This window comes from Lethenteron reissneri, chromosome 56 (genome assembly GCF_015708825.2).
Source record: "Lethenteron reissneri isolate LAM-NWPU_2019-01 chromosome 56, ASM1570882v1, whole genome shotgun sequence".
Lineage (NCBI taxonomy): Eukaryota > Metazoa > Chordata > Hyperoartia > Petromyzontiformes > Petromyzontidae > Lethenteron > Lethenteron reissneri.
Window position 1 is genome coordinate 8,283,113 of NC_083834.1, and position 16,441 is coordinate 8,299,553.

At 44.6% G+C, this 16,441-nt stretch overlaps 1 protein-coding gene across 10 annotated transcripts in view; it reads right to left on the reverse strand.

Annotated features, from left to right (window-relative positions):
* Window positions 1-16,441, reverse strand: part of HDX (highly divergent homeobox) — a 41,125-nt gene that overhangs the window by 17,967 nt on the left and 6,717 nt on the right. For 3 of the 10 annotated variants that reach the window (XR_009756906.1, XR_009756908.1, XR_009756907.1), the window contains exons 3-8: window positions 13,195-13,348; window positions 12,325-12,768; window positions 10,282-10,445; window positions 8,311-8,528; window positions 3,530-3,968; window positions 2,548-2,654 (exon numbers count right to left, since the gene is read on the reverse strand). Coding sequence is in view for 4 of the 10 variants with exons in the window: in XM_061574582.1 (XP_061430566.1) it covers window positions 2,548-2,654; window positions 3,530-3,839 (417 nt within the window). In the remaining 6 variants the exon portion in view is untranslated. Of the gene's footprint in view, window positions 1-2,547; window positions 2,655-3,529; window positions 3,969-8,310; window positions 8,529-10,281; window positions 10,446-12,324; window positions 12,769-13,194; window positions 13,349-16,441 lie in introns of those variants that run through there. The other 7 variants (XM_061574582.1, XM_061574581.1, XM_061574579.1 and 4 more) reach the window with 4 other exon arrangements.

The following is a 16,441-nucleotide window of genomic DNA, read 5'->3' on the forward strand; positions in this document are numbered from 1 at the left end:
CTAAAAGAGGGGGGGGGGAATATCATGTTCGAGTACTGCAACTGGCACCTTTAAGACCCCGAGTTCAGCTCTATACTCTATGGTTCTTTCGGTAAAGTCACGTAGGTAAAAACAAAAAAAAATCACCTACGTGACTTTACCGAAAGAACCAGAGTATGGATACTTGCAGTCACGAAAACTTCAAATCTCGAATTTAGTTCCACCGCTCGCGATGAAACTGCATTCCCAAGCGTTGGGAGTAGTTCACAACCTGGCAGAAGTCGTAAACGGGTTTTGATTCCTTACCTACCCGTACCCGGCCGCAACAGGATCGCAAATGGGTACTCGTACCCGACACCCGGCCGGGTACGGGTTACCGGTATCGGGTAGGGTACGGGTATCGGGTACCCGATTGCGACCTCTGGGATGAAGCCACTGTTGCAGGCGCGGGTGGGTTGATTCTAGGAACTTGAATTGTGAGAAGAGACAAGACGTTGGGAAATGAGTGACAAACGGTTACTCACCAGTGACTCACGGCCTACCCGTACCCGTACCCGGCCGCACCAGGGTCGCAAACGGGTACCCGTACCCAGCCGGGTACGGGTAGCCGGGTAGCGTACGGGTATCGGGTACCCGATTGCGACCTCTGCAACCTGGTCACCAATAACTGCAGAAGACACCCCCGAAATAAATCATTTTACTTAATTCAATGCATTACATAAATGATTTATAATAGATTTTTAGGTGATGCCATGCATTGATCTGGCCTATTTTGTGTCGTTAAGACCCTCCCACTAGCTGATATAGCCAAAATAAAATTAACCGTCACATATACACGTGCCTAATTCGCCAATTATTGTTTCAACTCACCGGTGAAATGAAGAATTATCATAAAATTTAGCAATTAGATAAGATTTTTGCAGACAACTACGTGGCCTAACAATTGTGAATCATATTGGCTGGAATTTCGTAGGCCTTGGCAGTTCCCAGTATTCACCAATGGATATATTCTCTCGGTAACCACGAGGCTGTGTGGAGCACGTTCTCTAGCCTCCAAACAATCCCCTCCCTGCTGTACCGCTCAACCAACGTCACATCAAGGACAGACCAGAGAGATATACGTGTCCATAAATATGTAGCTTACAGGTTATATACATCACTTAAGACAGTTCAAAAACATGTCTAGTCAGAGCAGTTTGTCAATCAAAGTCTCATCCTTCCTCCTGGAAGGACTAGCCTTTGAGTAGGGAAAGGATGGAGTTAAGGGAGGGATCTTTAATCCCTCAATTCCCTACTATTCATGGGAGTGAATGGGCGGGAGTCTTGCCATTGGAAATGTGGTCTCTGCAAGCGTCCTAAGTAATCGGCAGAGACCACATTGGCAATCGGTCGGAAGAACAACCTTTCTGCACGTGCTCTCCACAATTAAAAAATAATTATAAAAAAATATATATGTTCAAAGAATAGACAGTGCACACGAGTCTCTTTCATGGGCCAAAGTGAGGTCAGTCCAGCCCTGTCCACTCTTTAAAAGTACAGTAAGGCAGGTGACATGCCTGAATGTATTCACTCTGTGCATTATCTGGTGGTCACCCAGAAGAAACACCTGTCAATAAAAGCCGTGGGTCTTGCCAGGCCACAATACATTTTACATCTGGGCTCGATTGACATGCAACAAAGCAAGTTTAATTTCAAAGTGTGCTCTCATATTGCTAAATACGTATCTGTAAACCCCCTATCAGTGCCTACATTATTACAGACCAATTCAGACCTTTTTGGTGACCTTATAAATCTCAAAGTCCCATCAGAAGCGAGAAACACAAACAAAGACAAAAAAATCATTTTTCCCCGTATTTAAACGGCTGTACGTCATATGGACCTGAAAACCTAATTTCCTTGCACACGGATACGGGTAAACCGTATGGGTTGACAGATATGTAAACAAGTCAAACTGAAGTGACTTAAGAAGTCGTTCTGTGCCGTTGTCTTCCGGGACCGCTCTCCACCACAAGGTGGCGCACCACTAGCTGCGCGGATAAATAGACAAAAATAAATATCCTTCTGTATAAAGTTACTGCTTTTACTATACCGTACTTGCCACTCCAATCTCGAAAACTGCATGGGGTGATGTACGTACTACCCTTGTTTCAATATCGTTTGACAATCGCCTGACTGATGCAGCCTTAACATGCAGGTTTTTCCGGATTGCTGTATATTTAGTTTTTTTATCACTGTAGTTATTTGTGATGAAACATGTATATACGTGCAGTATTGTTATGTCGTGTATAATGTATTGTATGTAATATTTGACACTAAAATTAAGCATATGTAATTTTTTTAAATCACGCACATGGTGCCAATCGCCCGACTGGTTCAGGCCTTTGGAGTGGTTTTGCCGGCTTCGCAGGATCGGCCCGGGATCGCCGGATGTTGGAAGCCGGATAATCGCGCGCCGGATAATCAATGATGATTGTTCACAGGCACGGTTAATCCAACATTTGTCCACGGACATTCAACCCTTACGTGTACACTTCAGAATTAGCCTAAGCTTTGCTGGCGTTCTGGTACCTGGTGGTGCTGTCCTGGGCTCTGTGTTCCAATGGGCAGGAATCCTTGAGTGAACGAGGTAAAAGGCGACACGGACTGGTGCGGCGTACTTCCGGACACGGCAACACCTGCAAGACAGCCACGCACGACTTGGGCATTCACTGTGAGGCACTAAAGCATTATACCGTCATAATGCAGTACAACAAGGATTTAAAAAAACATATATATTTTTTCTTTTACTAGGTAAAGCCCACTGAGCTCTATAGCCTTTTCAGAAGCGACCTGGCCACATACGATAGCTCAACAAAGTGGATGATCTTGTGAAAATATATAGCAGCCAATTAAACACATTCCTGCGGTGTGGCATATTCCGCAAATATGCCCGACTGTGAGGGCAGGCACAAGCCGGCGTGAGTAGGTTAAACGTTGAGTTTTATAAGGGCACCACAGGGTGACCAGCTCCTCCCCACCCCACCCAGCCCCACCCTCTCCACCCAGCCCCTCCCCACCCAGCCCCTCCCTGCACGACGGACACAATAATCCCCTGTGGGCTGGTGTAACCAGGAGGTTTACGACCAGTACCAAAACGCATGTTTCTAAATGTGAAGGGAAAAACCGTAGGAGCCGTAAAAAATGCACGCAACCACAGGGAGAGAGAGATACATGCAAACTCCAAATACACAACAGGAGTCAGGGTCGGGACCAAATCCACGGCCTCCTGTATGCCAGGCGAGTAAGATAACAGCTCTTCACTCCGGCACTCCAAATGCTATTTACCTAGTATGCAAATGCCACTGCATCTCATGCAAGATGGCGGAGGCTTTTGATTTGAAACTCATTTGTTTAGAAATGTATTGTGTTTAGATTGTTGTCCTTCCCCTGCACCTCCGATTAGCAAAGTTGGCTATGTACGGTGTGAAAGAAGTCCAACGTACATATACACAAAGGAACAATCGTTGCCATCAACAACGGCGAGCGCCACCGACGCAACGGGCGTCCTCACCGTCGCTCTTGGCGGCGTGCACGGAGGGGGAGCCGATGCGGCTCACGGACTCCGAGAGGCACACGAGGGACTTGGCCGCGCGCACCACACGGTCCTGCGCAGGGGAGAAGGGCTGCACGCGCGGGCCCGCGTCGCCCGTCTCGGCGGTACCACCACCACCGCCGCCACCGCCAACTGGCGCCACCACCGCCGCCGCCGGCACCACCGTCCCCTTGCTCCATCTTGGCGTCGTCGCCAGCGTCGTTGCCGTTGCGTTTGTCGGCGGCGTCCTCCTGCGCCCCGGCGTCACCCTCCTCATCCTCCTCCTCATCCTCCTCCAGGTCGATGTACTCCATGAAGCTCTCCTGAAGCTGGCAGCCAGATTGGGCCATCTCCTCCTCTCGCGAGTACTCATCCAAGTCGCCGGTCTCCATGGCGATGGAGAAGCTGTTGCCATTGCCTTGGGATCAGGGTTGTTAATTTCTTTTAGAGCGTTGTCGATAATCGCATGCACAAAAAAACTGCTAAATATTAATTTTTTTCAGCACGTAGTTTACTGAAACGTCCAACAATAAAAATGTACGTCCAGGTGCGTGTTTTTGTCTGTTTCAATGTACCATGCACTGACTGGCAAGCCGTGCCATTGCTGCCTTATGATGGCTGTCGCACGCCGTGTGATTTGCACGTTCTCACGTGCTGCCAATCGGTTCAATCCTTGCTGAAATTTGACCAAATTCGATTATCAATTCCATGACTTTGGAATTGATCATTGATTCCAAAAAATAATCACCAAAAAGTGATAACTGATGAACAACAGGACTTGATAGTGAGCAGATGTGGTCATTTTCGTGGCCCATAGTGGGCAGAGCTGGTCATGCAGCCTTTCCAATTAAATCTACAAAACTTTGCAAGAAAACATTTTTCGTGATAATATGCGATTCAAATATTGCTACGTTGAAGAGTTTAATTTAAAAAAAGTTATATTTATCTGTGCTTGCTACGTGCCACTTGATGAGTAATGGCCTTAACGAGACTTTAAGTTAATTGAGGTTAATGAATATATTAAATATTTAAGTTATTTGATCTCTTAGGTCATATCACCGACGAGTGATAATTGTGCTTGGAGATGACTATTTATGGTTGTCGTTCATGCTTTATAAAAAATACATGGCTAATGATGGCGAAATCCTGGACTTTGGAGGCAAGGGTTTGTGGATCACGCATCTAGAAGACATTGCCAAATCTTCTGGACTGCAAGGAGGTCAAGGAATTATCTGGGACGTTAACCCTTTGTACACACTATGGGTTGTCCACAGAGAGTTGCGTCTATATCAGACCGATTACAATGAAATGGACCAAACTTCAACAATGTAGGCCCCGGACAAAAAAATAGTAAGTTGAGACTCAGCGAGGCTTTCCTGAATAATAGAACGTGACGTTACTATAATTTGCAGTCACCTGCTAATCATTATACTTTTCACATCCGCGGGTGGCGAACGCAATTAGAGCTTTTGAGTGCAGGAAAATAAAACCGATTTAGTTAACCATTTTGACTAAAACCCTCAAAAGTAAGTCGAGGTTAAACTCCTATTTTCTAAAAAAATTAACATTATAACGCACCAAGGAGGTGGCTTGATTTTTGAATGTTGTTTGATAAAAATGTTCAATTTAAACCAATTCGAATCATTTAACGTGCATAGAGCCAATCGACTTTTTGGTCACGGAGGCTGCCCTCTGCTGGGCAATTCTCCAAGACATGGTAGCACTGATAATAATTATTGGCACGAAAAATAAACATGGATTGATTTATTATAATCAATCCATTATTATAATCCAATCCATCTTTATTTTACGTGCCAATATCGCCCTCCATAAAGCTGGCATCAGCACACATTACAGCAGAACGGGAACGGTATGGGGGGGGGGGGCACAGAGTAACATGAATTAAACCCATTACGCCCTCAGCTAACACAGACTGAGCAAAGGGAATTGCAAACCGCACACAAAATAAAGCACAACCAGGCACAACAAATGGTATTCCATAACGAATCTACGTGCAACCGCAACCTTTATATTTCTGTTTCAGGCAAGCACGACATGTGCATTTCCATTGATTAAACTATGTTCATTATTATATTGAAATTATTCAGCTGTGCACGTGATGGGCACAACGGTGGCCCATTTTCATGCACTCACCAATGTACGCTTCCTCGTCAATGCGCTCGCAAAAGACGCTCCCTCGTGCACATACAAAAATCTGAGTATGGGAATTGCGATTCCTGCAGGAATCATCGAGGGTAGAATCATAGATACATAATATTATTGCATTGAGTGTCCAGCTTTAGTTTACATAAGGCTTTAGTTCAAATGCAACGAGTTGCATTTGCATGAATAAATCGTGGCTTATAACCAAATCACCTAACGTGCCCCAATCTCATCAGCACACGGCAGCAAGGCTGGGTTGAGCCTTTATCGTGTTTGGATGGGTGAGCGCATTACTGCATGGCTACGTGGTGGGCAGCAGAGGGCAGTGCACACAATTCCACATTTGTTTAGTACTTCTACACTACCACATTTATGCTCCCCGCTTTCACCAGCCCGCAATTTATCAGCGTGGTGAAGTATAGTCAAACAACACCCGCATCTCGCATGGAGTGTGGAGACCCGAATCCTGCAGTAAGACTTAAAATTAGCATAAGGCTGTACATACAAAGGTATAAAAATACATGATATTTAAAATGTAACGATTTAATAGCACGATTGCTATTTTATACGTAATCATACTGCTTTTAAAAATAATCTATGCCTCAAGTTTTCTGGCTGGCTGCTGGCTGGACTACTTTTCCACCCCAACAAGAATGCTGTTGTTAATGGCTGTGGCCCGTTGCCACCACAACTAGCAGGGTAACTGGCTACATGGACTTTTAAGTGTAACAAATAAACACATTCCTGCGGAGGGAGCTGGTAGGAACGTTGGGTTGCTCGGTCAATGGCCTGCAGGGTCAACGGCGGCGTGGTGTATTCCGCAAATATGCTCGACTGTGAGGGCGGGCACAAGCCGGCGTGAGTAGGTTAAACGTTGAGTTTTATAAGGGCACCACGGGGTGACCAGCCCCTCCCCACCCAGCCCCACCCCTCCTACCCCCCACCCAGCCCCACCCTCCCCACCCAGCCCCTCCCTGCACGACGGATGGATGGACACAATAATCCCCTGTGGGCTGGTGTAACCAGAGGTTCCTACCAGTAACATTGAGTTTGAACGGTGGAAGACGTTTGGAAGACATGTAATAATATCGTGACATCGAAAAAGTGTGAGCAACAAATACAAAAGAATGACATGGATAATTTCAAATTCTGTAACTTTCCAGTGTCCTCATATTGATGTAAATATATTTACAGAATATTCTTTGAATCCTAGAGAATATAAAAAACATCACAATATATTTTATCTTGCCATTTTATTTCTCTTATTTTCCAATGCAGAGCAACAGATTCTCTAGTTGCAAAGAATAAGTTTACAACAAATGTAGTCACAGGAATGATAGTAACATTTAATGGATAATTCTTGTGATTAAATTTTTTTTAAATTATAAAATAACATGATATATAATAGAGCAGTGCATGTAAAATGCATGCTATGTAAATTGTTGATATTATTTAAGTTCCATTTTACATTTCCTTTTCACTTATAAAATAGCAATACTGATTTTTTAAAAGTTAAAAGTATGATATTCGTCTAACACGGTGGTTGTGTTTATTTTAAGATGTACTTTTAGAAAAACACGAAAAATTTCCAATGCGCTAAGCTCCAAAGAGGATTTATCTGTGATATAACTAAATCGCAAGGGACTCCACCAGTGTGAAGACAGCCAGCCTCACGTGGCTATGTGGTCTTGTAGAGGCACGCTTGCTGTTGAACACAAGCCTGTACCGGTTCACAACCTCATCCGAAGATTATTGTCTGTTACAGACAACAAGGCGACAACAAAGACGCTCTCAATAAATATTGCCAACCTAGCAATAATAATTGTCAACCACGTACCAAAACAACCTTCTGTGAACGGATTACATAACGCCCTCCGAAATGCGTTTGTCCTCAGAATAATTGTTAAAAATTAAATTAAGAGCAGGGCAGAGCTGATCCTCATCTGTCAGGGAAAAATGAGTTTGCATATTTGATAATAGAGTAGTCACTTTGGCTCCAGTTTGAGTTACCATATTATAGGGAACCATTTGATGAATATGACCAGGTTTTAACAATTTAATCAGGTAAATTCCTAATAGCAAAACAACTTTGCACTAAAATTGCATTCTTTACAAGTGTAGTGTCACCCCCCCAATTCCAATTCAGTAACGACTGCACAGCAAATGCTTCACTACACCTCCAGACCAAGTGCTCACATTTTTGTTTAAACTCACATTAGCATTGTACGTTATTTCTTTAATCAACATATACATTTTTGAGCCCTCAACATTTTCCTGTATATGAGACAACGTATTCTTTAAAGATATGACTGGGGTTTCGTTACTAAAACTGCTATACCGGGGCACTCCGTCCCTGAATCAGTTCAGCAGTTCCACTGCTGGATTCTATTTTTTCTGCCGGAGGACGACCGCTTGTGTTGCGATCGAAACGTCGTCATTTATTTTATTGTATGTCTACGTGACTTTACCGAAAGAACCAAAGAGTATGGATTCCTGCAGTCACGAAAGCTTCAAATCAAGATTCAATTAGCCTGTTATTGAGGACGAGGAAACAAGTGTACTTCTGTCATTACCCACAAGGGCCCTTTCCCACTCACCAGAGGCCGAGTTAGCTGATGGCTTGGTCTGCGCCGCTTGTTTGTAGTAGGAAGAGGCCGCTTTGCTGGTGGAGGGCCCGGCGCCCAGCGACACGACGTTCTGGATCTCCAGGTCGTACGGACCGTAGGACGATGCGCCGGGCAGCTTGGGCTGACCGGGCTCGCGCGGGCCGCTGTTCCGGCCGCCCAGCAGCTCGGCACCCCACTGCCTCGGCGAACTGTCCGGGCAGCGGCAGCAATACGACGTGGGGTTGAAACCGCAACGGTGACATCCAAATCAAACCTCAAAGCATTATGACTGGGCTACAGGAGCTATGAACACGAGGCACAAACACCGACCCCCACCGAGACTCCTCTGTCATGCGACTCGTTGTTGAAGGGCCCCTGGCCCCCAATAGATGTCCTGTGACGCGTTGGATCTGCCCTGGCTGTGCCTAGGAGTTCGGGGTTATTGGTGCTGGGCCCTGGCTACACTTTTCCCTGGGCTGTGCTTTAGTGTTGTTCTTTTATTTCATTTCTTCAATGTTTCCTCACCCTGGAACAGCCCCCCTAATCACTGCTGGATGAAGGCTTCCCCCCCCCCCGAGCTGCCACCTCTCACGATCCCACAATGTAATAATACACCAATGTCAAAGATCCCCCGTATAGCCTCTTGCATACTCTAGGGGCAAGTTCTGTTGCCCCAAGACGGATTACGGCACTCTTAATAATCATTCAGCCGGCACTTTGACTCTGCAGGATAATTTTAAAAAATACATATCAGTGTCGGGGCAAATACTCTATGCAGAGAAGTAGATGTATTGAGTCACCGCTACACTTTAAGAAAGGGGTAAGTGCCCCTGTTGGCCAAAGGCTAACATTAATAACTGAGGTCTCTCTAAGACATTTGCATGACATTAACGGTGCCCATTACACCTGCAATGTTTTAATATTTATTTCTATATAATTGATTGGTGTAACGCCTGCCACTCAAGATAACAGCCGGGATCTTAATTGCACCCAAGGTCCCGAGACAGTGGCCGTGTCAAATGTAAGGTCGTGGTACAACAATGCCATCGCAAGACGACTCAAGGCAGGCATTCATATCCTCATAATCCCATTAGAGTATGAAATGACTGCATCTGTAAACAGTAAGGAACTTTATACTCTACTTCATCAAAAGCAATGATCTCTTGTATATCAATCTAGATTTAAGTAAGTGATGTTCACACACCACATTTCAGGCTGAATCGACCTAGGATGGCCAGGATCATTTCAAATATCTTTAAAAAAAAACGAATGTTCTCTGTGGGCTGGAATTCAACCCAGGTCGTCATGTTTGCAGGGCAGTGTGCTAACCACCTCTCCCCTCATGCTTTATAGTGCAAAGACAAAAACACGCTATATAGCTTTAATAGACTTTGGGGGTAAGTGCTGCGAGTGAGCACCTATGAAGGCTGACAACAAACGAGGGGGTGTGTGGAGAGCACCAAGCTTGGCCGCCTTCGTCTCCCTGGTGGCAATGTTTACACACTGCACCAGGTACACATTTGAGGCCGAGTTAACCTAGGAGAGGCCCAGGCTCGGATCAGATAATCGTCACTAGCATTGACCGAGCAGGAAATAAACTCTGGTAGCTGGGTTTATAGCACAGTCCATTAACCACAACATTACCGCTCCCTATACTTTGGAATAAAGATCATAAAGATCCCCCGTAGAGCCTTAACAGACTGTAGGGGCAAGTGCTGTTAGCGAGCACCTATGAAGGCCGGAACGGTACACGAGGGGGTGGGTGGCCAGCACCACGCCCGACCGCCTTTGTCTCCCCAGTGGCGATGTTTACACACCGCACCAGGTACTAATACTTTGAAATACAACCGCACGCACACACACACTCCCCCCCCCCCACACACTGACAAAGGCCCAATTATTTTGATCGCACAAATTAATGAAAGGTTTACTTTAACAGATGTGACAACAAACAGCACTCACCTTACGCTCTCAGCCAGCTGCTCCACCTTTGGCTGTACGCCAGGAAACTTGACCCGTTGGGAATTGTTGTGGTCCAGAAACCCACTGGGATACACTTTGCTCGGACGACTTTGCAAAGGGACCTCAACCTTTCCACTTCGGCATATCTGTCCACTGCCACTGCCCTGAAAAGGATTGAACATTCGCAAGAGGAATTTTTGGTACACATCACTGACAAACTGAGTCATTAGGTATGTTAACAATATATAACCCCCCACCTCCTCACACAATGATTCAATTGTCACAATTCAGGGTCACGATATCATTGTACTGTCGTCTTGTCTGTACCGTCTTTTCTTTCTTCACCATTCGCGATGCACACGTTTGTAAAGTCTGTAGGTTGTTACGTCTCATCTGTACCATCCGTCTGGCTTGCGTTCGATCTTTTCTGAAGTGCCAGTCTTGTTTGTTCTCTCTCTCGTCTTGGGTCTATACGAGGTCGGCAAGCCGCATGCGTCTGTTTAAGGACTGCCTCATGGTGTTTGTTTTTATTAAGGACCACCGTCTCATTCACATGCATTGCGATAATTTGGTTTCCAATCCTTAGTCTATAGAGTTCCGTCCGTACATTCTGACCATGAGCCAATAATACAAATTTGCGTAACATTTGTAAATTGCATATATTAATACTAACCAAAACACAATGGTCCAGGAGCATAAGCTATTTTAATCAATGCATCGTTTCATGTCTGCTAATAGGGAATAGACGAATAGGGTCAAGGACAGATAATGAACAGTATATCTGAATCATACCATGTAGTATTGAGGCTAATACAAAGAAGCAACATTTTATACGATTTCCATGCGCATTTCCTAACCATGCACGCAAGTTAAATAACATACAATATTGCATACATGTGAAATATAAGAACATTTGCTCGATATAAAGCAAACATTATCTTGCCACACTTTTAACATAGCATCAGCAGTGACCTTTCTAAAAAGAAAACATTCTCGCAAGACTTGTTTACGGACAGATTTTTATTTCTTTCCCAGCTCGCCCGCACACGAACGTGCATTTGAAGAACAAGCACGACAATTGAACAAAGCCTGGCAGGCAGGACAGTCATGGATTGAACAGCAGAGATCATCACTACTCCAAAAGTGTATTTGTCAGAAAGCTCCCTCGAAGCCAGATGAAATCTGTACTTGAATCAAGAAACAAATGCCAGAGGGTCGACACTACGTAAGGCCTGTGAGAGGGTGGTGGGCATACACGTAACTAATGGGCATATGCGACTAGGCAGACGGAATTTTCAACACACACCCACGGTTTGAACAGTAACGAATGTTGGCAGAGCCTGTTCTATGCTTACGTCTGAGCATGTGGCCTCCTAAACTATTTTACCGTGGGTACTGCCCCGATAAAAACTGATTTAATATAATGAAACAGAAACAATGCAATCACCTGGAATGCACCCAATTTCGTCCAAATCCCAAGCAGGATGGAGCCTAAAAAGTGTTCGGAAGAGTGGCCACCATGCACACGCATGGCTGATCAAGGGATACGCAGTGAGCAGCAGATGGCACTGCAGCAAAATCAATTGTTGTACTGTATGCTATCTTGCTTCAACGAAGCCTTACCGACCTGGGTGAGAGGTATGATCCATAATACAGTTTTTTTTGGATTAGATCGTTAAACCCGCCACCACCCGACACAGCCAATTAGTAAGGTTTGTCACGTAAACAGAAAATGCCAATTCGTGACTAAAACCTGGAAAAAAACCCCCCTGTATTATGGATATTGGTTGCGAAAGCCAACATGATAAGTATGGTTAAACAAACCCCACAATGGGCTAAATATGATCTTTGTGTAAATAATCAGAGGACACCCTACCCATGACTTATCTAAGTATTTCAACATTACAGTGTAGTTTTGGCTTTCTCCTGTGATATATCACAGAAATATGAAGGAACGTCAAGTTCACAGACGTACACACCTCGCCGTGCACTCTGACGCGTGCGCACACACACGTCCACACACCCTCTTCAAAGCTCCCTCACCTGGCCGTGCGACACCATTCGCTGCATGTGCCCCACGTGGAAGCTCCCGCGGTCCGCCACTCCGCCCGGCATCGCCATCCCAGGGCTGGTGCCTCCCATCCGCGGCGTGGCCACCGACAGTAGCTTGGACTGGCAGCTCTGGGAAAGCTGAGACATTGGCGTTTTTGGCAGGATGCGGACCAGCGGCGAGCCCTGTGGCAAATGCTGCTGCCTCGACTGCGGCAGCTGCATCGGCGACGATGCCAGTGCCAAGCCGGCCGGCACGGGAGAAAGCGAGGGCTCCGTCTTCACGACGGCCCTGCCAAGCGGAGGCGGGTGGTGAGCGGGTTGGTGCTGGTGATGCAGCGTCTGGTGCTGGTGGTGCTCTGAATGCAGCTGCTCTTCTGCCTTCATTCCCTTCACGGCTTCTTGCATCAGCTTTCTCCTCTTGTTGCCGATCCAAGCCTGGGACATTGGAATGAGTAAGCACCGGTCAATTACCGTGTCCATCGTTGGTTAGGGAAACGTGAAACCCCCCAAAAAAACTAATTGCACTTACAGTCCACTCTAGATTATGTGGGGGGCAAGAGTGACCTACATACACAAAATCAAATAGTGCCAAAACACGTGTAATTTAGGCACATGTTTTATTGTTAACCTACGTAGAATGTGTATGGCTTCTAAAAGTAATCCGTTTGTAAACACCACAGCATAATAACGATTGCCAAAACAGATGATAGAATTCTAGTGGTTTATTATATCGTACGATAAGAGCCTAGCATCGCCATATCGCAACAACCCTACTATATGTGGCCCAGCTGCCAAGGCAGCTGCTGGCAGGAGAATGACATGGGGATTCACTGTGGTGGGGGGAGGCCTTGGCGTTTTTACCCGAACGACGTTGTAGTCGAGACCCGTCTGCTGCGAGCAGTCCATGATGAGACCAAAGCACTGCACGCTCTGGTTGGTCATCCCGACGTCGTAAAAGTGCTGCAGAATCTGGTGCTGTTCCGGTGAGATCACGGACCTCCTGTACATCTGCGAGACCCAAACACGGCAACACGGACACACAATTCACTGGTAATAATCTTCAACGAGGCGGCATTCTTCCATTGGCGGCGGCGGGCGGCAGCAGGAAATCGGTCAAAACGGGCTTCAATTAAACTTCACTCCGTGAAACCTTCGATGGAAAAACAGAGCTCTTGCAATCCAGAGCACACTTGTCATATGTGGGTCAAGCTTTGAGGACTACTCATCGAAATCACAGAGGTCGTTGAAATTACTGTTTAAAAATTAAATAATAACAAGTGGCCGGTTGACTCACTGAGCCATTCTTGTTGAGATCATGCATTTGAATCTGAGATTTTTTGTATATTCTCTAGGATTTAAAGAATATTCTAGCGAAAAAAATTGCACAAATTGAAAAAAATAGAACAATTTTAAATGCACCGTGTCAGTCTTCTGTATGCACTGCTCCCACCTCTTCTGTGTTGCTCTCTATTCTACGTCTTCTGAACTTCTTCTGCCGTTTCAATTTAGTTAAATATGTATTTGTTACACGGTAAAATCAGCCAGTTACCCAGCTAGTTTTGGTGGCACTAAGTTGTTGTTGGAGTAGAGAGGAGCCCAGTCAGCAGCCAGCCAGGAAACACGAGGCAAGATTATTTTAATAATATGATAACAATTAATTGTCTAAACAATAGGCTAGAACTCAGTTATAGTGCATGGCAGGCTTCAGTTAAAGTAAAGAGAATAGTAAATGACTGTAAGATACACTTACTTAACTAGAATCTCAAACACCCAAGCTGCCAAAATGATAGTGTAAAATGCAAAACTGTCAAACATACCAGCCCCTTTTGGAAAAAACACAGACAATATCTTACAAGCAGTGTTGACATCCTTAACATTTCACAATGCATTACCATGTATAACTCAGGTACACAATTGCTGCGTAATGAGTTCACACGTCCCACCCGGCATTTACCAGTAAAAATTGTTTTTTAATTAAACACTTCACCTGTGTCACTTTAAAACCAGTCACACTGGCAAGGTGAAAAGTCTACACACCAGACCCCATGATGGGAGACCTGCTTCCATGGGTTGCCAGGATATGGTGCTCTTCAACGGGACATACAGGTGGTAAATGCCAGGAACGTGCAAAGATCTCAACAATAAATACATGGAGGATTGTATATATCCGCAAAAGCCTGAGAATTAAAAATATGTTTTAGGATGTATGACCAATTCTATGTGGGAAGGAACCAGAACATCTAGAGATAATCCACACACACGAGGCGATAATGCTCCACCATCCGCACAACCAGGTTAATAAACCCAGTTGCTGTGCTGCTTTCTGCAGGCCACCATACAGACCAGCAGGATTAAGAGTTTGACAGCACGATCCACTAACTCTGCCTTGAAAATTAGACGTGTGTCACCAAGCTCAGCAACACACCAGAGAACTGAGGATCATTAGAACATTTCTAAAGTAGACTCAATTATCCGCGCTAATGACGGGGAGGATGGCTGAGGATCATTCAAAATCGCGGATGATCCAAAAATATAACCATTTTTCGCAAATCTCTTTGCCAAAAAACCATGAATATAGGTATAAATTAAGTTGAAGAAAACACACCTTCCTTCTACCACGCAGAAGACTGCCCACTAAGTGGGTGATAGCAGAGCCACTCCAATTAATAGCAATCAAACTCCCCCCACTGCTGTGAAGATATGCAACTACCACGCACTATTGTAGAGGCGATCATGTGGAGTTTGAATTAATCGGAGCACATATTTGTTCGGTTTAAAAGGAGACCTGTAATAAATGTTTCCAATAATAACAATGTATAACTTATTTTAGATCATTAAATTGGGATTAAGGGAAAATCTCTGAAATTTTTAATTTATGTCAAAATCTCAGCTGCACGGTTAATCCGCAAATCAGATCAACTGCACGTGGATAATCGAGTAACTTGCGTACGGTTATATGAATGGTTTCAGTTGACATCTGGAGATAGATTACAGTCATACCTCGGTATACGACCGCTTTGGAATAAGTCGAATTTGGTATACGTTGTGTTTTGACGAGAAAAAAAGGTCTTGGGATACGACGTCTTGCTTGGGATACAACGCGATTGCTAGAACTTGTATGGGTCGGGATGAGTCACCGCGTACAGTACCCGCGTACACAATACCGTTACGGCTCTAACAAGCCGTAACAGTATTGTGGAATGACCAGACAATGTCACACTTCAGGAACATTCTTAGAAGAAGGCAAAAACAAACTTCAATGGACAGGTTTTTAGTAAAACTCAAACCTGGTGAGCCTCAACCAGGTCCAAGTCAAGAAAAAAGACAGAAGAGAGAAAGACAAAAAACCCCAGAAAAGTTTTAATGGAAAAAATTACATCTCCTCCTCCCTCACCATCATCCTCATAGGCTATCAACTCCTCTCAGCAAGGTAAAGTGATGTTAAATTTTATTTCAATTTATTTTAATCTATTTATGCATTGATTTTAATTTACGTATGCATTTTAGTAATAAGTAGTGTCTAACTTATTTTATACAACCCCATTAATGTATAATATGACATATAAAATATCATTTCTTATACTGTGGAACGGATTATTTCCTTTCCCTTTATTTCGTATGGGAAAAAATTCGTTTGGTATACGTCATTTTCGGTATAAGTCCTCCCTTCTGGAACGAATTAACGACGTATACCGAGGTACCACTGTATTTCAAAAGATGTTTGAATTTCCAGAGTTCACTGTTGGTCGATGGTCTGGTGGGAATTTTCCATAATGGCATGGCGGGCTTTCTCAAATCTCTTCATTGTGAAGACAGTGGTGGGTGGATCTGTAATGAGACGTGTGGATTCTGATGTATGTGGACCCTTGTTTCTAAGGTAGAAAATTAACTGTGGTAATAATCCAAGCCCTGCCATGTTCATTCACATTTTTGACGACACGTTGCGAGAAACTGCCACCCCCCCAAGCAGGCTTTGAGAAAAACCTACGGCAAAAGCCACTGTGGTTGCTCGTAGAATTTAATTAAACAAAAATGAATAAATCAAGTGGTGTTTTTATTTATCAATGTGAAGTCGTAAAGCGCTCTCGCAAACTGTAAAACAAAAACG